The sequence below is a fragment of the Mobula birostris genome, chromosome 2 (assembly GCF_030028105.1).
Source record: "Mobula birostris isolate sMobBir1 chromosome 2, sMobBir1.hap1, whole genome shotgun sequence".
In the NCBI taxonomy this organism is placed as follows: domain Eukaryota; kingdom Metazoa; phylum Chordata; class Chondrichthyes; order Myliobatiformes; family Myliobatidae; genus Mobula; species Mobula birostris.
In genome coordinates, this window is record NC_092371.1 from 58,973,418 (window position 1) to 59,001,020 (window position 27,603).

At 38.5% G+C, this 27,603-nt stretch overlaps 1 protein-coding gene across 2 annotated transcripts in view; it reads right to left on the bottom strand.

The window, feature by feature from the left end:
• Window positions 1-10,631: 10,631 nt before the first annotated feature.
• Window positions 10,632-27,603, bottom strand: part of nol4lb (nucleolar protein 4-like b) — a 371,742-nt gene continuing 354,770 nt past the window's right edge. For both annotated transcript variants that reach the window (XM_072241820.1, XM_072241828.1), the window contains one exon: window positions 10,632-16,018. In XM_072241820.1, the coding sequence (XP_072097921.1) occupies window positions 15,816-16,018 (203 nt within the window). In that variant the 3' untranslated portion in view covers window positions 10,632-15,815. The remainder of the gene's footprint in view (window positions 16,019-27,603) is intronic.

The following is a 27,603-nucleotide window of genomic DNA, read 5'->3' on the forward strand; positions in this document are numbered from 1 at the left end:
ACATCACATTTTTTTTCCTGCTGATTGAGAACAGACTGATGATGCAGCAGTAATTTATTCATCTGCTTTGAATAGAATACACCTGGGCAATTTTCCACACAGTAGATAGATGGCAGTATTGCACTAGACCAGCTCAGCTAAAGGAGTGGCTGGCCCCCAGAGCACAAATCCATGGCACTCCAGTCAGGGAGGAGTTGGACCCATCGTCTTTCCCCAATGCCTCTCCTGTTCACTGAGGTGTGACTGATCTGATCCAGCCGCATTCTAAACTATCTCCCTTCTAAGCTAGTGAATCTCACCTAATATATTTTCCATTTGAACTCTAATCTGTAGAGTGCCCCAAGGATCAAACCTTGTTTTTTTTAAACCTTCATATTGCTTGTTATCAACATCCAAACATATCACATGTCCCCGGATAATACCCAACTTTAATTTGCCACAGGCTCTCAAATCATCTATGCCTCAAATTTGTCACAGTTAGCCTGACATTCAGAATGGAAAGACCCCAGAATTCCTCCAATTAAATATTAGAAAAACCTAATGTAACTGCCTTCAGCGCCCATCACAGGAAATCAATTCCGAACCAATAAATATTTGACACTCTCTGCCCACTGTCTGAGACCAAATCAGATGTTAGAAGCTTCATATTTTTATCTGCTGAGTGACTCCAAGTTCTTTCTGTCTAGAATATTACACCATCTACAAGGCTGGATGTCTATAACAGGGCTGTCTTGCCATTAGCCCTTCTCTCCCTATATGTTGCTGAAATGTCTGTTAATCTTTTCTTGCCTCCAAAGCTCCCCCACTGATTACTCTCTTAGTAAACCTGAGCATTCATTATTTCTATGGTTCATGCCCCTACTGTGTCTGCAATTTCAAATTCTCAACCTGTTTTCAACTAAATCCATAGTTTTGTTTGCTCATGTTCTTTGCCTTACAACTATGAAAGATGTATATTCTCAGAAAGCCTCAAGCATTCAGCTTCTGCAACTCTAAAGTTAGCACACATCCCTTTTAGCTTCTAATCTCTGGAATTCCTTTCCTAAATACTCCATTTCTCCCAGATGATCTTCCCATTATTAACTAGATTTTGGTTTTGAACCATTTATGAAAACCTACATGGTGTTATTGAATGTTGCTCCTTCAACTGCTTAGTACCTTGTTTCCCCTCGAAGTTTCTAGGCTTGTGGTCACACAGCTAGTGTCTACCTCCTGTCCAAGATTCACAAGCAGGATGGTCAGGAGAGAGTCTTTGTTTCGGCCTGCTTGTGACCCACTAATTACTTCCTGTACTGTGACTCCATTCTTTCTCAAATGGTTCAGTACCATCCCTCTGATACTCTGACACATTGACAGCTTACAGTTCTCTGGTTCCAAATAGCTTTTCTTTGCAATGCATGTACAATCCCTATTTCCATTCCACAGTGGGATGACCAGAGGGCTCTCAAGGCCCAAACAATTCCCGTCCACATTTAAAAATGTAAACTTCTCCTCGCATTAAATACCTTTTGCGTCAACTCCACTCACTTTTCCCAGATCAAGGGTAGAGCTATGGCCATTCATTTGGACTGTGATCACTGTAATCTGCAGCCTGTAATTTCCCATTGGCAGTTGTGCGTTGGAACTGTTTGTACAATCTGGCGTTTTAGCGATATCCTGAAGGATTGGCAAACTACTCTTGAGAATGCAGGTATGGGCTTCGGGCTGGATTGAAGCAGCAGGGCCCATGCCCAAGAGAGAACAACAAACCAACTTAGCTGATTTAGGCACCAGGCCAGTTTAAAAAGATTAAGGCGTCGAGGCTAAAGGGCAAATTGGTGTTCAGCTCACTACTCTGTGAGTCTTTACTTTGCGGCAGCATTGAACTGACTTTGCATCTGAGGCCTGCAGCCATTGGCACTTGCCTCTCGTGCTGAACTGGCTCTGTGGCTATGGACTTACTCTTGGGGACTCTGTACTTTTTTATTTGCAAGATGAGTTATTTTCTTCACACATTGGATGTTTGGCAGTCTTTATGATGTGGAATTTTTCAAGAATTCTATTGTTTTGTTTTGTGACTGCCTGCAAGAGTCTCAAGGTAATAGAGGGTATAAATACCTTGATAATAAATATACTTCGAAGTTACACCTATCTTTGAGGGATATATGTAACAGCCTACCTCAGTCTTAGTTGGAGCTCCTCGCCCTTGGCTCTTGTATCTTGACAACTGCAAGAGTACCCTTTCCTGTACATGTACAGAATTCAAATTTAGTTACCCTTGCTGCCTATTTCCATCCGACTCTCACCTTCATGTGGTTCTTTTGTGACACTTTATTAACTTTTCCATCTCATGGGATAGGCCAGTGATAAACAGAGACTGTAAACCCACCATAGATCTGTATGGTACCTTAGGAATAAACCCCAAGTAAAAAAACTGCTCCATTCAGATACAAATTTGCTAAGGAGAAGATGTCAGCATCTGAACAATAGAATAGAAAATTACCACATTGATTAAAGATATGTCCAAGGTACGGGGCAGATAGAATGAGGAAGGTTAATAAACTAAGTTGCTTTATGTACAAGGTTTAGGTAGAAGGTGTGCCAATTACACACAGCTAGTGTGTTACCTCAACTCAGCCAAGTGAAAGCACAAATGAGATTATACTGAAATAAATGATGGCATTTGAGCAATACATAGCCTTCATTAATGCACAAATTAGCCAGGAACATGCAGAGAGAAGCAGCAAGCTGTGAACTGCAAATCACCACTAGCTACTGCCATTAATTTTGCAGAACCGGTCTGTGATCTCAGTGAAGATGCTGCATTTTACCATAATCCATTAAAATTAGCACAATGTTAAATCTAGTAATTAATGTTACAATGGGATCAGTCGTGGTCAATTGATTTTTTTGCCCAGCTGAAAGTATACTTTTATACATGCCTTTTGTTTGGGTTGCGAATTGCTTTGACACAGCGCAATAAGAACACGAGTGGGAAAGGCCATTTGTTTCCACCATTCATCAAGATGGATTATTTTCTACCTCTGCCATTGCCTGCATTATCTCAATAATCTCTTGACTCCTTAATACCAAATGTAGCAAACTGTCGACTGAGCCTCTAAAGCCCCAATAGATCGCAAATTCCAAATTATCACCACTCCATGAAGAAATATTTTTTTTTCTAATTTTATTCCTAAATGTCCTCCTATGAAAGACCGACATGATTCTGCACGACTCTGCCAAGAGAAAAGTCCCCTGCCTTCCATCAACCACTCAGAATTTTGTAAGTTTTAATAAGATCTCCTGCATAAGTATTACAGACCTCTTGATATGGCAATTCTGCCATTTGTGGAACCACTTTAATGAATATTTGCAGCATTCCCTCTAGTAAGTGCATCTTTTATTAAAATTGTTATGATGACCAAATCTGGATTCAGTTCTCTGGGCGCAGATGGAGCCATACATACATACATATATATCTCTATATCTATCTATCTATCTATCTATATATATAATCTCAATATACTCTAACTCTAACTCTAACTCCTCTAACTCCTCTAACTCCTCTAACTCCTCTAACTACTCATAATTTTCAATACCTCTATCAAGTCGTCCGTTGTCTCTCTCCCCCGCCCCCCAACCTTCTACACTCCAAAGAATAAAGACCCAACTTGTTAAACCTTGCGCTGTAACTTGGGTGATGAAACCCAGGTAACAATCTAGTAAATCTCCTCTATACTCTCTCTATTTTGTTGACATCTTTCCTATAATTCGGCGACCAGAACTGTACACAATACTCCAAATTTGGCCTCACCAATGCCTTGTACAATTTTAACATTACATCCCAACTCCTATACTCAATGCTCTGGTTTATAAAGGCCAGCATACTAAAAGCTTTCTTCACCACCCTATCCACATGAGATTCCACCTTCAGGGAACTATGCACCATTATTCCTAGATCACTCTGTTCTACTGCATTCTTCAATGCCCTACCATTTCCCATGTATGTCTTATTTTGATTAGTCCTACCAAAATGTAGTACCTCACACTTATCAGCATTAAACTCCATCTGCCATCTTTCAGCCCACTCCTCTAACTGGCCTAAATCTCTCTGCAAGCCTTGAAAACCTACTTCATTATCCACAATGCCACCTATCTTAGTATCATCTGTATATTTACTCATCCAATTTACCACCCCATCATCCAGATCATTAATGTATATGACAAACAACATTGGACCCAGTACAAATCCCTGAGGCACACCACTAGTCACAGGCCTCCAACCTGACAAACAGTTATCCACCACTACTCTTTGGCGTCTCCCATCCAGCCACTGCTGAATTCATTTTACTACTTCAATATTAATACCTACGGATTGTACCTTCCTAACTAACCTTCCATGTGAAACCTTGTCAAAGGCCTTACTGAAGTCCATATAGACAACATCCCCTCGTCAATTTTCCTAGTAACCTCTTCAAAAAATTCAATAGGATTTGTCAAACATGACCTTCCACGCACAAATCCATGTTGACTGTTCCTAATCAGACCCTGTATATCCAGATAATTATATATAACATCTCTAAGAATACTTTCCATTAATTTACCCACCACTGACGTCAAACTTACAGGCCGATAATTGCCAGGTTTAGTCTTAGAACCCTTTTTAAACAATGGAAACACATGAGCAGTACGCCAATCCTCCTGCACCATCCTTGTTTCTAATGATATTTGAAATATTTCTGTCAGAACCCCTACTATTTCTACACTAACTTCCCTCAAGGTCCTAGGGAATATCTTGTCAGGACCCGGAGACTTATCCACTTTTATGTTCCTTAAAAGCGCCAGTACTTCCTATTCTTTAATCATCATAGTTTCCATAACTTCCCTACCTGTTTCCTTTACCTTACACAATTCAATATCCTTCTCCTTGGTGAATACCAAAGAAAAGAAATTGTTTAAAATCTCCCCCACCTCTTTTGGCTCCGCACATAGCTGTCCACTCTGATTCTCTAAGGGACTAATTTTATTCCTCACTATCTTTTTGCTATTAATATAACTGTAGAAACCCTTTGGATTTATTTTCACCTTACTTGCCAAAGCAACCTCCTATCTTCTTTTAGCTTTTCTAATTTCTTTCTTAAGATTCTTTTTACATTCTTTATATTCTTTGAGCAGCTCTTTTACTCCATGCTGCCTATATTTATTGTAGATACCTTTCTTTTTCCAAACTAAGTTTCCAGTATCCCTTGAAAACCATGGCTCTCTCAAACTTTTAACCTTTCCTTTCAACCTAACAAGAACATAAAGATCCTGTACCCTCAAAATTTCACCTTTAAATGACCTCCATTTCTGTATTACATCCTTCCCATAAAACAAATTGTCCCAATCCACTCCTTCTGAATCCTTTCGCTTCTCCTCAAAGTTAGCTCTTTGCCAATCAAAAATCTCAACCCTGTGTCCAGTCCTATCTTTCTCCATAATTATATTGACACTAATGGCATTGTGATCACTGGACCCGAAGTGCTCCCCAACACATACCTTTGTCACCTGACCTACCTCATTCTCTAACAGGAGATCCAACACTGCAAAAGGACAATGTACCATTCACCTTCCTAAATCATTGTTGCACCTGCCTGTTGATTTACAGTGACTTGTCTACAAGGAATGTTCCTTTAAACATCAACATTACTCAATCGTTCAACATTTAAAAAGTACACCCAAGTGAATTTTGAAACATTTTCCATTTGCTTGCCTACTGATTGTGTTTATAACTTTGAAACCTCTTTACATTCTGCCCTATAATCAATCCCATTCAGCCTTAGTGTCATCAGCAAACTTGGGAAGTTGACATTTGATCCCCTCTACTCAACTATTGAGAGAGAACATTAAGCATTGATTCACATTAGTCTCAGCCAGTCAACCTAAGTAAAACAGAAAGATCCATTTTACTTATTCTCACTCTCTGCTTTCTGCCTGCTAACCAATTTTCATTGCTTGTCAGTATATTACTCCCAACCATGCGTGCACTGTACTATTGACCAACCATGCAACCTGATTGAGAATAGTAATGATAACTTTATTTATATAGCACCTTTTGTAAATTAACATGCGGGCTCAAAGTGCTTTACATAGATTGTAAAGGTAAATCAATAGTCATAATATGAGATAAAATTAAAAATCATATACAAACATTATGTAGATTAAAATGAAATCGAATATATCAAATTATATAAATATAATTAACATCAGCAGGCATTAAGTACTCCTATAAGTAGGTCAAATTTTAAAAAGTAGATTTTTAGAAGCGTTTTGAAACATTCCAGAGTACTAGCCTGGCATACAGTATCTCAGTGAGTAGAGTATTCCAGAGTTTCGGTGTGTAAGAGCAAAGGGCCGCATTACCAGTTCTTAAGTACTTGGCTCTAGGAATACGAAGCAAACTAATATTTACAGATCTAGGTTTATGATTAGAGATGCAGGGGGATAGGCACTCCAAAAATATACGGAGGAGCAAGATTCTGCAGGACCTTAACTACAATTAAGAGGATTTTAAAAGTGATCCTGGAGGGCACAGAGAGCCAGTGTAATGATGCCAAAACCAGTGAAATGTACTCAGCTTCTTGCTGCTGCATTTTGAACAAGCTGCAGCAGATTTATATCTATCTTAAGCCGTCCTAAACAGAGTGCATTGCAGCAGTCTAATTGGCTGAAAGCAAAAGTGTGTATCAACTTGTCTGCACCTTGAAATTGTTTAAAAAAGTGAACTCTTGTAATATTCCTTAATTGAAAGAATGCAGTCTTAATAATATGGTTATTACAGTATGTGATTTGAAATTTAGCTCAGTCAATAATGACCATAAGACAAAGGAGTAGAAGTCGGGAATTCGGCCCATTGAGTCTGCTCCGCCATTTTATCATGAGCTGACCCATTCTCCCATTTAGTCCCACTCCCCCGCCTTCTCACCATAACCTTTGATGCCCTGGCTACTCAGATACCTTTCAATCTCTGCCTTAAATACATCCAGTGACTTGGCCTCCACTGCCACCCGTGGCAACAAATTCCACAGATTCCCCACCCTCTGGCTAAAAAAATTTCTTTGCATCTCTGTTCTGAATGGGTGCCCTTCAATCCTTAAGTTATGCCCTCTCGTACTAGACTCCCCCACCATGGGAAATAACTTTGCCACATCCACTTTGTCCATGCCTTTCAACATCCGAAATGTTTCTATGAGGTCCCCCCTCATTCTCCTAAACTCCAAGGAGTACAGTCCAAGAGTGGTCAAACATTCCTCATATGTTAAACCTCTCATTCCTGGAATCATTATAGTGAATCTTCTCTGAACCCTCTCCATCATCAGCACATCCTTTCTTAAATAAGGAGCCCAAAACTTCCCACAGTACTCCAAGTGAGGTCTTACCAGTGCCTTTTGAGCCTCAATATCACATCCCTGCTCCTATACTCTATTCCTCTAGAAGTGAATGCCATCATTGCATTCGCCGCCTTCACCACTGACTCAACCTGGAGGTTAACCTTAAGGGTATCCTGCATGAGGACTCCCAAGTCCCATTGCATCTCAGAACTTTGAATTCTCTCCCCATTTTAATAATAGTCTGCCCATTTATTTCTTCTACCAAAGTACATAACCATACTCTTTCCAACATTGTATTTCATTTGCCACTTCCTTGCCCATTCTCCCAATCTATCCAAGTCTCCCTGCAGACTCTGTTTCCTCAGCACTACCGGCCCCTCCACCTCTCTTTGTATCATCAGCAAACTTAGCCACAAAGCCATCTATTCTATAATCCAAATTGTTGATGTACAATGTAAAAAGAAGTGGCCCCAACACGGACCCCTGTGGAACACCACTGGTAACTGGTAGCCAACCAGAATAGGATCCCTTTATTCCCACTCTCTGTTTCCTGCCAATCAGCCAATGCTCTATCCATGTATGTAACTTTTCTGTAGTTCCATGGGCTCTTATCTTGTTTAGCAACCTCATGTGCGGCACCTTGTCAAAGGCCTTCTGAAAATCCAAATACACAACATCCACTGCACCTCCCTTGTCTAGCCTACTTGTAATTTCCTCAAAAAATTGCAATAGGTTTGTCAGGCAGCATTTTCCTTTAAGGAAACCATGCTGAGTTCTGCCTATCTTGTCATATGCCTCCAGGTACTCTGTAACCTCATCCTTGACAATCAACTCCAACAACTTCCCAACCACCGATGTCAAGCAAGCAGATCTATAATTTCCTTTTTGCTTCCTTGCCCCCTTCTTAAATAGCGGAGTGACATTTGCAATCTACTAGTCCTCCGGAACCATGCCAGAATCTATTGACTTTTGAAAGACCATTGCTAAAGCCTCTGCAATCTCCACAGCTACTTCCTTCAGAACATGCTGGTGCATTCCATCTGGTCCGGGAGATTTATCTACCTTTAGCCTATTCAGCTTCCTGAGTACTTTCTCTGTCGTATAATTGTGACTGCACACACTTCCCTGACACCCTTGAGTGTCCGGTATACTGCTGATGTCTTCCTCAGTGAAGACTGATGCAAAATACTCGTTCAGTTCCTCCGCCATCTCCTTATCTCCCACTTCAATTTCTCCAGCATCATTTTCTATTTGTCTTGTATCTACTCTCACCTGTCTTTTACTCTTTTATATACTTGAAAAAGCTTTTAGTATCCACTTTGATATTATTTGCTAGCTTCCTTTCATAGTTCATCTTTTCCCTCTTAATGGCCTTTTTAGTTTCCTTTTGTAAGCTTTTAAAAACTTCCCAATCCTCTGTTTTACACCTGAATTCTTTACTTCTGGGTTGATTTGCAAGGCCAGATGATTGCTTATTTCTAAGATTGACACTTTTTTCAGAATCTTCTGAAAATCTAAATGCACCAAATAGATGATTTTCCTCATTTATTCTATCAGTCAAATTCAAGGATCTCTTATGTTCGATTAACCAATATTATTGTTTCTGTAAATTACATAAAGACTCTTCCTAACCTGTAATTCTTCTTGAGGTGTTAATTTATTGCACTCTTAATCATTGATTCCATCATTTACTTATTGTAATGATTAGGTTAACAAGGCTTTATTTTCACTTTTTTGCTCATTTTTGTCTTGGGGCAACATTTTTACCAACTTTCAATCAACAGCAATTTGAGAGTTCATAAAATCACTGTCCCTCCTTCAATTTCTTTCAAAACAATAGATTTAATAATATTACATTTAAAATATAAAAACAAACTTTTCTCAATGTAAGTTTTCTTTTTCCCACTATTGTATTGGTATGACATTGATCTCACACACTTTTTTGTTTTTTTGCTAAAATGCATTGTAGTAATATTCCTGTGAGTGCAGAGGAGAGGCTATTATGAATGCACTGCAATAGTTTTAGTAATGTGTCAGACTACCTTTGGAGTACTTGCTGCATTACAGGAATTGAGTGGCTTTGGAGCGTACGCAAAAGAGGCTCACCAGGATGATGCCTAAATTAGGGAGTATTAGTTATAAAGATAAGTAGGACAAACTTGGTTTTCATTGGAGCATTGAAGGCTGAGGTGTGACCTTGTACAAGTGAGAAAATAGATGGAAATTGAGAAACAAATAGGTCTTTCTCCCCAGAGTGCAAATGTCAAATACTAGAAAGCATAACTCTAAGGTGATAGGGGTAAGTTTTCATAAACAGATTTAAGAGGCAAGTTTTATACTCTGGTAAGCGCCAGGAACATGGTGCCAGAGAAACTTGTGGAAGAGCATTTATCCAATGCTCTGTTATTTCTAAAAAAAAATTTCCAATATAATCTCAGGATGCAGGTCCTGGAGTCCTGTGGATTGGCTGGTTTTAGTTCCATAATTTTCTATTTTTCTATTTGTTGATAATAATTCCGTTTTGCTCCATTAAACTCCTGTTTGTGTCTTTAAGGGATTCACATTTGCTTTTGTAAACAAATGTAAACATTATGATATGAACAAGTTTCTTTATCATTCACTATCATTACCTTAAATCTAATCCCCCTGGTGTACAAGTTAGATGTTCTTTAATCAGTATTACCAGTTTTTTTACTTTAATACCATCATCAACTTCTCTTGTTAGCCAGTGCTGGACCATTAGTTTCTGGAACCTTTGTAACTGTACTGTGATTCATCATCTGCTATGAATATAATGCCTATTAATCAATCTCTGTGTTGAAGAGCAAGAAGTATCAGGTAGTAGTATCAGTGTTTGTTCTCTATACCCCACATTTTATGTTTGAATAGTTAAATAATCATTTGGAAATGGAAAATTAATGCTGTGTACAACTCCCCACCCTACAAAATTGTTTTGTTCCATCACTGTACAAATGTAGAGTGCCAACAAGAACTCGCCAAAACACCACACCAACAGGTCCTAATGGATGAAACAGAAGAGATGACTGTGCCACTTATCAGTGCTCCAAGATGACACAAATCTCCAAACAGCCAGGAGATTTATGGAAAACCTAAGACAGTAGGCAGAGGTATTAAAGTAACAGCATCCACAACTATTTCTGGCAACAGTGGCTATTTCACTTTGTGCACCGAGTGAAGTTGTAATAAATATTGTTCTCATATTGACAGTGTGAGCAAGGGTTTTATTGTCCCCCACAGTTGTTCATGTTAGTAAGCAAAAGACTCAGCACTTTAATAGTAAAGAATATTAGCATCTGAGTATTCTTTTTGATACACAGTATATTGGTTTTATTAGTACTCCATCTTATATATGTATATAGTACAAAGATATTCCACAGAGTATAATGAAACCAGTGCATTTTGCTAGTTTGACACCATACTGACAGCTCCAGCAAGATCATTGGTTCATATTTAAAGTGATATGTAAGTAGAACTGCCCATGCTATTCATTTAGCAAACAAAAAAAAATACAAAAAACTCATTTGCTTTACTTATATCAACACGAAGAATCAAAATAATTAGCTACATGTATAGGAAAACATCTTCACTGTGTATATGCAATAAATATTAAAAGAATTTGGGTTATTTTCTTTCTACAGCATTAATACAGGGTATCGGAGAACACAAAATTGCAAAATCTGTACATGTAAACAGCCACACTTTCACTGAGTCAAAAATCAGAAGGAAATACAAAGTTCACATTGGTATTAGGTACAAACAGTTAAGGAAACGGATTCTCCTCCTCCCCATCAAAATAAACCAAAAGCACCACTATTTTGTTGTTTAATAACAACATCCAGTTAATTTGCTGACTGCAACTGTACGACACATCAAATTTTAAGCCAGTTAATGCTTATTAATCCTTCCAATTCCACATTTGCAACAGTACGGTTAGCATTGTTCAGTGTCACTTGGAATGGTTTCCATACAGAAAATGTCCTCTGTGGTCAGCATTTTCTGCAAACAGGTGCAATAGTACAGTAGTTCAACAAAGTAAACGGCCTAACAGCTAGAATTTTTTAAAAAAATCAGCACTCAAAGGGTTAAGATCTTTGAATGATGACTGTATAATTACACACAGTCCTCAGACGTATTCATTATCATTGTGCAACAACATTTCAGTGACTTTAAGTTATGGCTGAAAAATACTTAGTGTTCCCCCAATTTTACTCAATAGCTGCACTTATGGAAAAGTTACTCACAGCATCAATGGGGGCTAAGATTGTCTTTTGCCTTTTTTTTCTGTCTCTTTTCTGGAACTGCTAAGGACAACAACCCACACAGAACAAAATTTTGCAACATCCTGTACATTAATAAAAACATTTCCCTCCCACCCTTTTTCATAAAAAAAACAAGTAACTCTGTGTCACACACAAAGCACTTAAAAGGACGATTAGCTTAAAACAGAGGGCAGAGAACATCAACTGCTCTTCGGCTTGAACGAGGTCCCAAAAGTGTATGAATGAGGTTATATTAAGCATTCATTGCCTTTTAACTTAAACTATTACAGTCATGATAATCATCAAAATTCATTCATGTCATTGCTCTGTACAATTGGGCTGTTATGAGGATGGTAGCATTTTCAGTATGAAGCGTACTTTTGCCTTAATATTTTAAACTAAACCAGTAAAAATGAGTGAAGGTTAATTGCCCTAAGAAGTGTTGTGAAAATGGTGTTGATTTAAAGCTTTCATCAAATAATACACTTGCTAAAAGTTGCTGCACTGGGAACTGAGTTAGGAAAAGAATTAGACAAGGAGGGATGCATGTTGCTGCAATTAATGGCTGATTTATAACCCATATCCAGTTACCTGGCTTGGTTCTATAACCTATAGCAGCCATAGTTAACAAAAAGTCTTCTAAACTCTTATTTTAAATTATTAAATTAATGCCAGCTCTTACCTTTTATGAGTGAGCTCTCCTTTTACTTCCCCTGAAAGGTTAATTTCAAGATTACATATTGCATCCACGGCCTGCCTGATAATGGAAATGTTTTCTTCTGTTTACTATACTAATGTCTTTCAAAATCTTAATGTTCTCAGTTAAGTTATTCCCAAGTCTTTCATTTTTTTTCAGGGAACACAAGCCTGGATCATGGAATTGCTCCTCATTATTAATGATTGTAATGTTCTGGTGAATTAGGGCTGGCATCCAAGGCTGGTAATATCCTTTCCAAGACGTGCCTGGAAATATACATGGTACGGTACATACTGTCTAACTACAGTTCTGTGTAGCTGTAGAAAAATATCCTCCCTTTCATGTTCCAGCCCTCTTGATATAAAGTCCAACACACTATTAGCCTTTGATTTTTGTATCTGACTGCTACATTTAAATGAGTTATGCACACGGACTACTGAATCTCTTTGGACCTCTGCTGCTTCTAGATTTTGATTCTACTTCATTCTCTCCTTTGGTCCAAAATAGTTGAGGTCTGGTTGAAAACTATTCCTGTTTACGGTTCTTACCAATCAGGTCATTCTATAATTAACTGAATATTGCTGGATTGCTTTGGCCTTGAGTCACAAGAAGGTTGGGTGGAAGAAGATTTTGTCTCAGTATGACACAGTTGTTTGAGATGTGTGGTTGCACTGTATTCAATAATATCAATGAGATCTAGTATGCATCACTGGTTTAATGATCATTTATTTCCTGCAAATGTTATTGCATGCATGCAGATTGCCTTTCTAAAGTTGGCATGGATTTTGAAGGGTTTCCCTATAAAATGCAATCTCAATGATGCAATGATATTTGTTTTCTGAGAATTATCTGTTCGTTAAAATAAACAATTCAATGCATGCTCTCCTGGTGAAGTTGAAGTGCAGCCTCATTTTGATTTACAATCTAGTCAGGTGACAGTAGTGTTTAAAGTTACTGGAGGGAGGGTGTGTGGAAAAGGAACTTATTACCGTGGTGGTGTAGAATGAATAACTGAGTTTCTGTTTTTTGGAGTGGTGGAAATATGTATATTTGTGATTGTAGCTGAATTTTATTCTGCAGCTGATCATTGTGAATAATGAAGGGAAAACTGAGGTAGAAGTATCTCATAAAAAGCATTACATTAGTGGTTAAAAGTAGTAACCAATGTATTTGGTGATATCTGGGCAACATCAGTCCTGAAGCAATCTTTCTATTAAGTATAACTGAAGTTTGTTTCAATGTAGCATTATCTTATGGTGCAGACATTTTTCACTAGGTAAGTTTGGTTAAAAGTTGTAGGAATTAAGCCCTTTTGAAAAATGCATGATTTAATGATTCCTCAGAGCAAATTTGAGAGATTTCCACAGCAAAACAGGTTTCAGTAGAATTCTTTGGAAAGCTGATATCATATGGTAGCTTGTGGGAGTTGGAAGAAAATCCACTCTCCTCTGATGGGTTAACTGCTAGCACTGGAATGGAACAGACAGATATTTCTCCAAAATTAATGAGTTCATCCCTGAATGTAGACAGTAATGTTATTGACCTGAATGAAATCAAGCACACCCATTGCAATGAAACAAGCTAACATATTGGTTAATGCCTTCTTAGAGCTAACTTATGCAAATATTTATACAGTTTGGTGCCAGTGAAGAAAGTTTAACCTTTTGAGAACTAAATTTAGTTTGAAACTATCCCAACACAGTGTTTATTTCTTACAATAAAAGACCTAGAATAACTATTTTTGCAGCTAGTGTTAACTATTAAAAGCAGAGTCAAAATATAAAATGACAAACCAGTTTCTGTTTCACAGTATTCACCCTTTTTTCCTTAAAAAAAACAGTAAAAAGTTTACCTTGGTATAAACTGTTACCTGAGTTCTGAAAGATTTCATCACACATCTTCATTTGCTGATGAGATAAAAGCTTAAGTCCTGCAGGATATGAAATGTAGCATTTGGCAGTGAATAAAGTGGAAGTTATTTGATATAACTTCATGGTACTGATGATCAAAATTGTGATTTGAGAACCACCTAAGAAATTGACTGGCTATAAAATGTATCCCTCAGTTTACATTTGTTTAGCCTGTTCTAGTTGGGCAATACTCATTCTCATTGGTTTACTAGAATATTTTATTTTACTAAAACCCCTGCAAGTATATGCTTAAAACTATGCAAGTCTAGGGTTACATTTTAAATATTTATACAGTGATGTGAATTTTCTGAACAATACTGTTGTTACACTTTCTTTGATACAGAATGCAGTTCCACTGCTTATGGTATTGAAACAGAGAGTAGGGACTCTTTTCTTAAAGAAGTCGCCCTCTGGATTTTCTTCACAGATGAATTGTCCTAACTGTATTAAACTTCATCTGCTAATTCTACCGAAATATTTTGGTAGTAACAGAGACTGATATGAAGCCTGCTATGGCTAAAACAGGAGTTTTGACTTTGTATAGAATGTTTCTAAAAAAAAACTATTCTGCTGATACTATGTACAAAATAACATAATTACAGAATTAAATCCTGTATTTTCACACGCACATTCTGAAATCAGAAAATGCATTAAAATTCTACAAAGCTTAAATATCCAGTATTAATGAAGTATCACTCACCTATATAGATGTTAGCTCCAATATACCAATATATACAGGCAAGCACTAAATGGTCTATATGTTTTTGAAAGTGCACTTCACTAATTATATTTAAAAATATTTGATCTTTCTTCAGCACTGGCCTTGTACACTCACAGCTATGTCTCTTGTGCATGAATTTCACACAAGAATCAATCAATGCACCTACCTTTTGTTTGGCTCTATATTATTCCATATACGATCAAATTAATACCGAGACATGTTGCGTGTGGATCCCTAACAAGTGCCTCCATTAGCTGTAGCAGTAACAGAATGCAGGCTTCACCATGGATAGTGTCTAGTGAATCTGATGTTCGATAGGAAAACACAAAAAGGCTGGTAATAAAAATGCTTTTGTAAATTAGTTGAATGACGCATGTACCTTTTGATGCTACTATCCTCATAATTAATGACCAGAATGAGCTCAAAACCAATAGAGATTATTTTCTTTTACTCTATTGTTCTTCCAGAGGCCTGCACTAGGTTATTTCTATTAGCAGCATTACTAGGTATTGCACCTGGGAACTGAATGCTTTATGGGTTTTGTATGGCAACTGGACAGGAACTACTGCTGCCTGTGAGAGCAGCTGAGTCCTTGCACGTGTCAAATCTCTCAGTTTGTGCTGCCAGCTAAGAAAACAAATACTCTGGTGAATGAGGTCCTTGGGTTGAAGACATCTGCACTCGCACACTTGGTCCTGATGAAGGTCTGAGGTTAAAGGTTGGTGGCATTATCACTTCCATAGCAGCAATGGGTTAATGGCCATCATTGTAACAAGAGGAATCTCCTCTCCACTTCCAGTTTTGAACTGGGTGACTATAGAATGTGGGGTGTTATCACTAGGACTGTGCTGACAGGAGTCAATTCTGTTGTAAAATTAGGTTTTCAAGTTCATCTGCAGAACGGAGGAGGAAGGCTGCTGATTCTCTGTAGCCAGCAATCAGCTGCCGAACCGCGTTAATTTCTGTTGGACTGAGCTGTGCTGCCGGTACACTCCTGTTGTTGCTTGTGTTGGATGAAGTCGAATTTGAGGCCAGCGCCTTCATGCTGAGATCAGTTGGGCCTGAAAGGATTTAGAAATGAATCCAGTTATCTTTCATGTTAAGCATCTTAATACATCCAGCACTCTTAATAAGAAACTGGCTTTATAAACGAGAATGAGAATCTTAATAGTGAAGATCTGACTTGGGCATTTGAATATGTAATAATTAATGCTTTGCAGCAGATTTTTCTCTAATGAGTTTCCAGATCTGAAAAGGAAATTGCTCACTACTACAGTTCATCAAATTAGCGAGAATGTCCCAAAAACAAATAATATTGATGTTTAGACATGTCATCTCCAAAACATAAAATCTTTTAAACACTAACCCTACAGTACAATCCTGTACAGTAGGCTTCAATATGCTAAGAGTTCAAAGTTAATGCAGATAATTAATTCTGGAATAATTGCCTTCCTCACACAGGTGCTGTGCAAACCCTCCATTGGCAAGGCCATGAGATTTCAATGAGAGGGAATGTTACAGGGCTTGCTGTTGAACTTGAAACAAACTTGTCAAAGAACTAATGATGTCTGTGGCAGGAACTTGCTCTTTTGATTTTGGTTACTGTCTGTTGAGCGGGACCAGTTGACTGCGTACTTATAATTATTTTAGGGTGGTTGATTGGATACACCAATTTGCATTTAGCATTTTCCCATAAGAGCACAACATTCTTGTCCTCTAGCTGCATCCATCCAGGTTACAGGTCAGAGCTACATTCTCGTAGCTCCCTTCAAACCTGCCATTATTTTAAAGTATTACCTTTCTCATCCTGAACTCCTCCAATAAAGTTAGAATATAAAAACAGGGACACAATGGTGAGGACTTAGAAGGCATACATAGTCAGACCATACTTGGAGTATTGTGAGTGATTTCTGGCCCCATATCTAAGAAAGAATGTGCTAACATTGAAGAGGGTCCAGAGAACATTTACCAGAATAATCCAGGAATGAAAGGGTTAACATGTTAAGAGGGTTTGGCTCTGGGATCTCACTGAAACTTACCGAATATTGCAAGGCCCAGATAGAGTGGATGCAGGAGAGTCTAGGACCAGGGGGCACGGTTTCAGAATATAAGGATGTCCCTTTAGAACACAGATAAGGAAGGATTTCTTCATCTAGAGGGTGGTAAATCTATGGAATTCATAGCCACAAGCTGTGGAGGCCAAGTCATTGCGTATATTTAAAGTGGAGATTGATAATTTCTTAATTAGTAAGGGTTATGGGGAGAAAGCAGAAAAAAGGAGTTGAGAGGGAAAATAAAACAACCAGTCTCAAATGGCAGAGCAGATTTAATGGGCCAAATGGCCTAATTTAGCTCCTATGTTTTATACCAGATAATTAAACAGAATGGTGCTGTGTCCTAACCTTCTGTATGTTACTTCAGTTGTGTAGCTAATCTTGTGCTTTCCTTTTTTCAATGGTAGACTCTCTGCATGGAAGGAATAGCCTATATATCATTAAATTTGACAGCAAAATTTAATGAAGTCTGCAGATTTGCTTTATGTCTAAAAACTACAATAGCTCACAATTTATTTCTGTAAAGCACATCAAATATAATTCTCCAGAAAGAAGTGGTGTATAAGTAAAATGAAAAGTTCCTGTTGGTCAGTCATAATGGGAAAAATTGCAATTATTTTAGCTTCTAAATAATGTAATGCTGCTATTAGTAGTTTCCTGTTTAAAATTATCTCTAACACTCGAAATTTGCAGTGTGGTGTTAAGCTGCTGATTTCCCTAGGCTCTTGCATTCTATGTAGAAAAGGGTGAATTTCACAGAACAAAGTGCTCTCACCTCTCCCAGGTTATAGTCACAGTACTGAAAAAGGTCCTTCAGCCCTTCATGGACATGCTGCCTAACAATATTAACTCCTCACTCCTTGTAACAGGATAGTTTTGACACTATACATGGATACTGAAGTGGGATGTTAGATGATAATTGACGGCACAGCAAGCTGTAATTGTCCTTGCCCAATAACCAATGTCAACAGCATTTATTTAGAATCCCCCTCCTGCCTGAGGGTGGTTATCCAAATAGGAGCATGATCTTAAATCCGCAATTTTGACATGAATATGGCATTATTCATGTCTGTCTTGCTGAACTATACATCAAATAAATCAACTGAATCATCAGGGGACCATCATACCTCTGCTTTCTTTATTCAATTCCCCAATTGGTATACAGTTTACGAAATCTGTCAATCCAGTTGAACCAGAGGTAAAATAGAATCATATTTACCTGTGTGCAGGATGAATTATTTATGACTATGGGAAAGGATTAAATTTTAGTTTAAAAGGAATAAAATTCAAAGAGAAGGGCATGTTGTTTCCTGTGTTTATCTGTCCTTCTAAACAGCATATTTTAATGTAGTGACTCTAAATGAAAGATAAAAATGTACAAAAATCTGAAAGATTTGTCCTCTCTTCACCTTAAATACTGAACTATTGACAAGAAAATGACCATCTTTGCCATACTGCACATGAATCAAAAAGATGACCTAGCAGGATTAAAGTGTTTATAATTTATTAGTTTTATTAGGATTTGTTCATTTGCTGTATCAGCTGTGTCCTATGACATGGCTGATGATGGTCTTTCCGTGACAACGATTGTTCTTGGCAAATTTTCTACAGAAGTGGTTTGCCATTTGCCGCCTTCTGGGCAGTGTCCTACATGATCAATACTCTTCAGAGATTATCTGCCTGGAGTCAGTGGTCGCATACCCAGGACTAGTGATCTGTACCAGCTGCTCATACAACCATCCACCACCTTACATGACCCTGACTGGGGGCTAAGCAGGTGCTACAACTTACCTGAGAGTGGCCTGCAGGCTAGTGAAGGGAAGGACTGCCTTGCATATATCCACCTCACCAGCCAGTTATTTGAGTTAGAGCCCCCTTATCTGGAGGATGGGCAGAAATTTGCTCTAAGCATTACAGTCCAGTTTTCTCTTCCTGTAACAAGGTGCTCTTCAACATGGATGCTCCAGTGAACAAGATTACTGAGTCGTCCTGAAAACAATCTCTATGTTGTGGGCTTGTAAAATTGCAAACATCAGGCTAGTAATTAAAAACAGGAAGGAAGGACTGGGGTGACAACAAGCCTATTAATGTCAAATACAGAGAAATTATTGGAATCTGTCAGTTATACACAATGCACAGAGATGAGTCAAAGATGAACAGAAATGGATCAGTAAAGAATAAAAGTGATCATTTTGAAATGCTCCCCTTCCCTTTCCGCATTTTCAATAGATTGCTCCTGATCTGCTCTTCTGTTCCCATAACCACACCACCTTGCTTATGATTCACATTCAAGCTCTGATCCTAATGAATGGCCCCAAAGCTTGGCCATGGCCCCAACACTATCAATCCACATTCCATCAAGCCTCCTACAGCAGAGGTCTAATCTGTATCACCTCCACTTGAAATATAATTTCCCTCCGGCCTTTGCCACACAGAAAAAAGCAACCAAAGTTATCCAACATCTCCTGATGTAGCACATGCTTTCTAATGGTGCTCAGCGTCGAAGGGCTGGTTGGAGGCTCAAAGTTTTCGGACGGACTCAGAGTCGGCTGTGTTTGGGTGCTTCCAAAGCATCAACGGTTGTCGGTGCCTGGAGGTTTATGGCAGAGAGAGTTTCTCCCTTCTGCCACCTGCTATCGGGGACTATCAGGAGTCAATCGGAACTTTGAGACTTTTTTTTAATCATTCCCATGGTCTGCTCTTTATCAAATTATGGCATATGCTGTAAATAGTTGTTATAATTATGTGGTCTTGTCAGTTTTAGTCTTTGGTTTGTCCTGTTTTTTTTGTGATAACGCTCTGGAGGAATATTGTATCATTTCTTAATGCATGCATACATTTCTAAATGACAATAAACGAGGACTGAGTGTCCTCATAATCTAATCTAATAATCCAGGCGACGTCTTCAAACCTTTTCAAAGCCTCCATGTCTTTCCAATATGCAATATTCCAGCTGCAGCTTAACCATAGTATAATAAAGCTGCAAATTATCTTCCTGACTGTTTAACTCATTGCTTCAACTAACAGAGGCAAAGATGTTATATGCTTTCTTTACCACCCTATCAACTTGTGAAGCCAGTTTCAGGGAGCTATGGACTTGGACTCCAAAGTTCCTCTGTACATCAACACTTGAGGATCTTGCCAATACCAATGTACTGTCCCTTTATACTTGATCTCCAAATGTGCAGCAGCTCACACTCCGCTAGATTGAATTCCAGCTGACATTCTTCCACCAATTATTGAATGGCACTATTGATCTTCAGTCCACACACACTGGAAACATACAGAAGCCCTGGGCCAATAGTCTATAGAGAACCTCTCCTTCCAGACTACTCACCTATCTGCCCCACAAAACATCTCCTGTTCCACCTGCAGCAGAGTCTAGATCCTAACTGGTCACCTCAGAAGTGGAGTGGAAACAAGTAATCTTCAACCCCAAGGTATTGCCTAAGAAGATGCTGCTGAGTTTCAAGGCACATGGTTGAATAGACACAGCAAGATAAATTATGTTCACCATGACCAAACCTGCCTATTTGGCTGGGGAGCAACAGCAGGTTAAGGAATGAGCTGGTGGGAAGAAAGTTCTGAAAGAGACATTAGAGACTACCCTAGGTGATAATACAATGTAGGTTTGTTTGATGAATGCTTGGGTTGGAGATTTTTGATTAAGAACAGATTAGGAATAATGTATAGTAAATGCAACTTATGTACAGATCAGTTCATATCCAAGGATGTTCTAGCGATCCAGATGCAAGCATTCAGATGAGGGAGCTGGCAAATTTTAATCAGTTGACTGATATTGCAGGACAGTGTCATCCTGTGCCCAAAGAAGCTCTGAAGTGCTTTGCACATCTATTACAACAGCAGGTGCAAGAAGTATTATCAGCTGGAGGGAGATGGAACCTCGGTTCTGAAGCTTGAGCAGCAAATGGTGCCGCACCAGGGCAAGCTTCAAGAGATAGTTAACCCATAGCCTGCAGTGTGGGGGAATGAACAACTATGAAAAGGACTCTGGGGATACAACAGGTAGTACAGGATTTTCCTGGGTACATCTTAAGTCTTAAGTCAGTATTTGAGTCTAGCAATTGGTAATGGATTGTTCAGATAGTCAGAGGGCTCATAGAAATAACAGAAAAACTACAGTGATAGAATAGTCAATAATTAGACAATCAGGCAGGTTCTGTGGTTGAAGATATCCTAGGAAAACATGTTACCTCCCTGATGTGAAGGTCAAGAACATTACTGAGGATACAAAATTTCCTGAAAAGTGGGGGGGGGGGGGGGGGAAGGGACAGCCATATTTTTTGTGATCTATATCCATACAAACAACTTGAAAAGTGATAAAATGATGCTTGGATCCTGACATGTACCCAGTGATTTTGTTCTTGTGATTAAGTGATTCAGTGATGATACGATCTGCAGAACACATCCATGCATGCATTAAGATGAACAATTGGATCTTTAAATTGACTCACTACTGAATGCAGAAAATTTGCTTACTTATTTGCAAGTTACCACACAAAATACTTTATTCACAGGGCTTTCAAATGTTACCCACTGGAAAGCTAAAATATGGTCCTGCTAAATTAAAAGGGATTATTTCTGTATTCGCTGTCAAAGTGCGATACAAAAACCTTCCAAATGCTAATTATAATACAGTTCTTCCAACTAATAGGATAATAATGAAATAACCTACTTAATTACACAAGTCTTAGTCTCAATATACCTCCCTTATGTCTACTTAACATTCCTGACTAAACTGTAGTACTTTGAATGCAGAAACTGCTTATTTGCATAAAATTTCAAGCCTCTACCAGACTGAGCCTTATCTACTTACTTTCTGATCTCATTAAAACTGATGAAAGTCCCAACAGGACTAATGTACTAGCAAGAAATAAGAGCAATTTCTGACAAACAAGTTCAGTAAGATGTACAAAAAAAAGCTGCAGTTTTGAGTTTAATATTCTGCAAATACTCAGAACAAAGTAATTATGCCCTTGAGTATTTATATCAAGAATAATCTTAGCTTAATGGGTCTAACTAACTGCTCAATTACGAACATTTTAAAGAACCCTGCAAGTAATGGCAGGAGATATTCATTCCCAAATTTTTCAGCACTGGATACCTTAATCCCATATAATACTCCTGACCACAAGGGATGCTGCAAATGCTGGAAATCTTGAGCAACGTACATAAAATGCTGGAGGAGGCATCTATTAAGGGGGAATAAACTGTTGACATTTCAGACCAAGACCCTTAATGCTCCCTGACTTTTTCTCCACTACATTGACGACTGCTTTGGTGTTGCTTCTTGCTCCCATGCTGAGCCCATCAATTTCATCACCGTAGCCTCTAACTTCCACCCTGCCCTCAAATTTACTTGGTCTATCTCTGACCCTTCTCTCCCGTTTCTTGATCTGTTTCCATTTCTGGTGACGGGCTATCCATTGATATCTTTTACAAACCTACTGATTCTCATAATTAATCCTGACTATACATCTTTCCACTCTGTCACTCGTAAAAAAAACTGCTATTCCCTTGACTCAGTTCACCCATCTGTTCCAGCCATTAGTTAAGAGTCCTGATGAAGAGTTTCTGCCTGAAACATTGACTGCTCTATCCCCTCCATAGATGCTGTCTGACCTTTTGAGATCCTCCATTACTTTGTGGGTATTGTGTATAATATTCTTGTACTGGTTTAACAGGAAGCTTTAACAATTGACTGTTAAGTTATTTATTCCCTCTATGTTGTTCCCTGGTATCCAACTTTGCAGCTCTGGTAAAATCCTTGCAACTCATTAAAATATAACTGTATGCTAGGGGCATACATTCTTTTATGCTGGTTGTAAATCGGCTGTCCAATCAAAGTTTCCATGAAATCAAGGCTCATTTAAATATCTCACTGAGCAAGTTCATGACATTTTACAAACAAATTCATACCTATGGCATTTGCAAATACTCTGATTGATTGGCATTGGAATGCCAGTAATTCCAGCTCATGATAGCTCTTTATAATTAATGTTTAAAACCTATAAACTAGAAGCTCCCTATTTTCTTTTAAGGAAATAAACATGTTGCTAGTTTAGGTTATTAGTTATTCATCCAAACCTACTGACATCAAATTACATTGCAATGTTTCAGCCAAATGCACACCATTAACGGCATATTTTAGCTATACTGAATAAAAGTGAGGCACCAAGAGCAAATGTTAATTTCATTAGCATCCGAGGTTCAGGCCTCCACAAACAATGGATCCACTCATATTATAAGAGACAGGATTACTAGTCACCTGAGTAATACCATCCACATCTAGCACATAATCCAAGGCCTCACTGAACAGGATCACAGTGGAATAAAAACAGCCAGTTCTTGAAACACGTCGCTTTCAAAACCCAGAATGTTACTTTTCCCTGACCACCCCCCCCTCGCCCATCTCAAATAATTACATTTTACCAGCAGGCAGATGATAAACCTAGAGACATCTAATCTTTTTACTATTCTAGGTGGTTGATCATTTTCACTGCAAGAAAATGGAAGCATGAGAGTGCAGAGTTACCTCCAAATAATCTGTTTTATTCATTTAAGTAATTTCAAAATGCTTGATCCTACAAGCCAGATGAGTTTCATCAGTAATGTTGCTGACAGTGTCTTTGATATGTTCAGATATTTTTCTTTGACATTTTGAAATAAGCATTAACCTGATTACTATAGACCAGAATAACTAACTAACCACTTGAAAGAGCAGTTGGAAAATTTTGATAAAATCACATCAAGAATGTCATAATTTTCAGGATATACACTTTTGTTCTGTTTGATCTTAAAAACAATACAAATAAGGCAATCAATATAATGGCACATTCTCACCTGAGACATGGCTTAAAGAACAATATATTTAAGTAAAGTGCAGCGGAATAAGTGTTTACTTCACATTCTGAAATACAACACAGAATGTACTTTGAATTACATTTTACACATTCAGAATGCTGTTTTGGAAATCTGAAATTTTTTTTCTTAAGATTTTGCTATTACTTTTTGAGTGATTTTACTCAGTTCTATTTTGTGTCTTTGGGGCACTTTCCTTGTAATTTGTCACCCTGAATTGACTAATATCAAATGTACCTCCACCCCACTCAGCACCACCTTGAAGATCTATGGTTAATCAAGGAGACCAGTGAGGAATGTGGATCAGAAAATGATAGAATAAAAACAGAAAATGCTGAGAATACTCAGGTTAGGCAGCAACTGTAGAAAGTAAACTGGTGTTAATGTTTCAGATCCATCACTTTTCACCAGAACTGGAAAAGTGACAAGACAAGTAAGGTTTGATTAGATTAGATCAAATTAGATTCAACTTGTCATTGTGCCGAGTACAGATATAAAGCCAATGAAATGCAATTAGCATCTAACCACAAATGCAAAGAATAGTGTTATTTACAAAATAACTGCGAATAAAAAGTAAGTGCTACAGCACACAAATATAAAAGTACTGAGACAGTACAATATGGGTGCAATACTGCTTAATGCTGTGATGTGAGGTTCAGCAGGGTCACAGCCTCAGGGAAGAAGCTCTTCCTGTGCCTGCTGGTACGGGAGCGGAGGCTCCTGTAGCGCTTACCGGATGGGAGGAAAGTAAAAAGTCCATGATTAGGGTGAGATGCATCCTTGATAATGCTTTTCGCTCTGCCCAGGCAGCGCTTGTGGTAGATGTTCTCAATGGTGGGCAATTGGGTGCTGATAATCCACTGGGCAGTTTTCACCACACGCTGGAGTGCTTTACAGTCCCATACGGGACCATTGAGTTGCAGTGTTTGGGAGGGGGAGATCAAGTATCATGTCTGTATTTGGGTCAACACCATATCAAAAGAAGGGCAACATGGACTGTAACATCCTGACCTTCAGCCAGCCAACTGCAGTGCATTTGATCTCCTGCTCTGCTGAAGGTCTCAGCACTGAACAGTTAGCATCTCTCACAAAATACCAGGGATAATTGACACCTCAGGTCAACTCCAGTTCTTTAAATTTTGATAAATATTTCAGGTTAGTGCTTCTTAACTTTATTTTACCTCAATATTTCCAATTAGTTTCTAGCACAGATATTTCATGTACATTTATTCTCTTTTAAACTATTCCATTTGAACAGTTTAAAAATTTTAAAGACCATCCATCAAGGCAATTCACAGGCAACCAATACACACAAAGTGCTGCAGGAACTCAGCAGGCCAGGCAGCATCTATGGAAAAGAGTACAGTCGACGTTGCAGGCTGAGACCCTTCATCAGGGTCCTGCTAAAGGGTTTCGGCCTGAAATGTTGACTCTGTACTCTTTTCCATAGATGCTGCCTGGCCTGCTGAGTTCTTCCAGCATTTTGTGTGTGTTGCTTGGATTTCCAGCTTCTGCAGATTTTCTCCTATTTGACTTCATGAGGCAAAGCCTGAGGATGGGGACTGCTCACTCCTCATGGACCACTGGGTCCCATGGGACAGCTATGAGAAGAATCCAACCTGACAAATAATATGGTAACAAGAATAATAGAGGGAAGTTTGTGGTGAGGGCAAGTAAGATTCTGCAGTCTGCCTCGTGAAATGAAAATAGATCAGGCTATGTCTTAAGTAAAATGAAGTCAGATTTAAATAAGGCGTGAATTTCCTTGCCATTTTCATCTGCCTCTGGTGCATAATCAAAATCTGTTAATTATTGCAGCAAACAAATTGTAAAGGCCTATTTGGAGCTTCTCAGTGTGTTGCATCATCTGTCCATAGAGAACTAGGCAATAATGGATGTGGTATTTCCATGGTTTAAATGCTACTATCAACAGTAGAATACAATGGAGCCTATGATTCCCATAATGTTTTTTTTAAACGTCTGCAATTTCATAACTCCACCCACAAAGATTCAACATTCTCTGACTCTATGTCACCTCTTTCTAAAGGTGTAATTCCATCTCTTACCAAGAGAGTCACACCAATGCCTATGCCTTCCTGCCTGTCCTTTCGATAGATCCTCCCCCCAGGTTATAAATGCCTGACCAATGAACGGACCAAACATATGAATGAACATTTGGGAGAAGAGCTGGATGGACTTGCCAGCTCCTGCAGGCAACCTCTGCTGAGTGGGAACTTGGTTTACAACCCTGCTGCAAAATGTGATCACAATACATATACTATCTTAATACAGCAGGAAGAAAACAAACCAGTCCTATTCCATACAGTGCATGGGGATATGAAGAAGTTTTCCTACATCATCATTGCAGCTTTTAGTGAAATTTGAATGGGTAAGTTAAATGCCTTAATTTTAACTACAGGTTGCCCTACATTTTTATTTTAAAAATATTGCTAGGGCTCTTCTTATGATGCTTGCTCCACTCTCAGGAGTAGAACCTTGGGATATCCTGGGGAGGATCTATTCATTGAAATAGTCATAAAAAATCTGGAAAACTAATTGTTTAGTAAGACACATTTTGACAAGATTACTGACTTCTCTGAGTTCCAGGATGGGATTAAAAGCAGATTATGTTTCATAAAATGTCCTAAAACATTGGTCAGCAAAACATATGCGAGGAAACGATATGACTTGGCGATATGAAACGATATGAGTCAGCTGCACCTTTCCTCATTTCCTGTCACGCCCACTGTTGGAACTTGAATGCACACGAGGTCATTACATAAGGGAACCCCCTTCGAGTATCGCTGTCTCCCATCATCCCTCGATGGGACTGTCTTGTTGCAAGGAAACAAACCCAGGGCTCCCACTGATTCAGCCATATTGCTGTGTAGCAATGATTTTATATGTTCATACGGGGAAAATATGCACTGTGTGTTTAATAGCCAAATATTACTTAAAATGTTATGATGCTATTGACTTATGTAAGTGACTTATAATTGACTTATCACTATATTCATGCAAGGAAAATATGCGCTGTGTACTTAATATTAAATTTGTTAGATAAACCCTTTTAGAAATGAAATTGAATGTATTAGCCACTTATAAGTGACTTATAGTTGACTTATCACCTATATTCCGGTTGTGATTAACACCACCCCGCCCCCCCACAGTTGGCCAGTCCGCAAGAATATTGTCAATATTAAACCGGTCCGCGGTGCAAAAAAGGTTGGGGACCCCCTCCTAAAATAATTTGTCTAGAATTTCAACAGAAAACATTTTGACTCTATGAAAGCAGAGAATCTATATGAGGGTTCTGTATCTCAAAGCCAGATATACTGAGAGTTATAATGTGTTGAACCCTTGGAATGATAAGAATTTACATCACAAGAACTCAAGAGAAAAGGATTGCAAATAGGCCACTTGGCTACTTGGCAAGTCTTTCCTGACATTCAATACTCCAGCACTCAACTCCTCTGTGCCAGATCCCCCTAGAACTCTTGTGCTCTGATTTTTCAAAAAAAGACTTCCACTTTAAATACTTCTAATGAACTAGTCTCCACAATGCATTGGGGCAGAAAATTCTGAAGACTCACAATCTCCGCAAGAAGACATTTCTACCCTCGGTTTTAAAATGACTAGCCTTTTTAATATCTGGAATGTCTCCTTATTCAACATTCTTCCATTGGTAAATATATCCCAGTATCTACCTG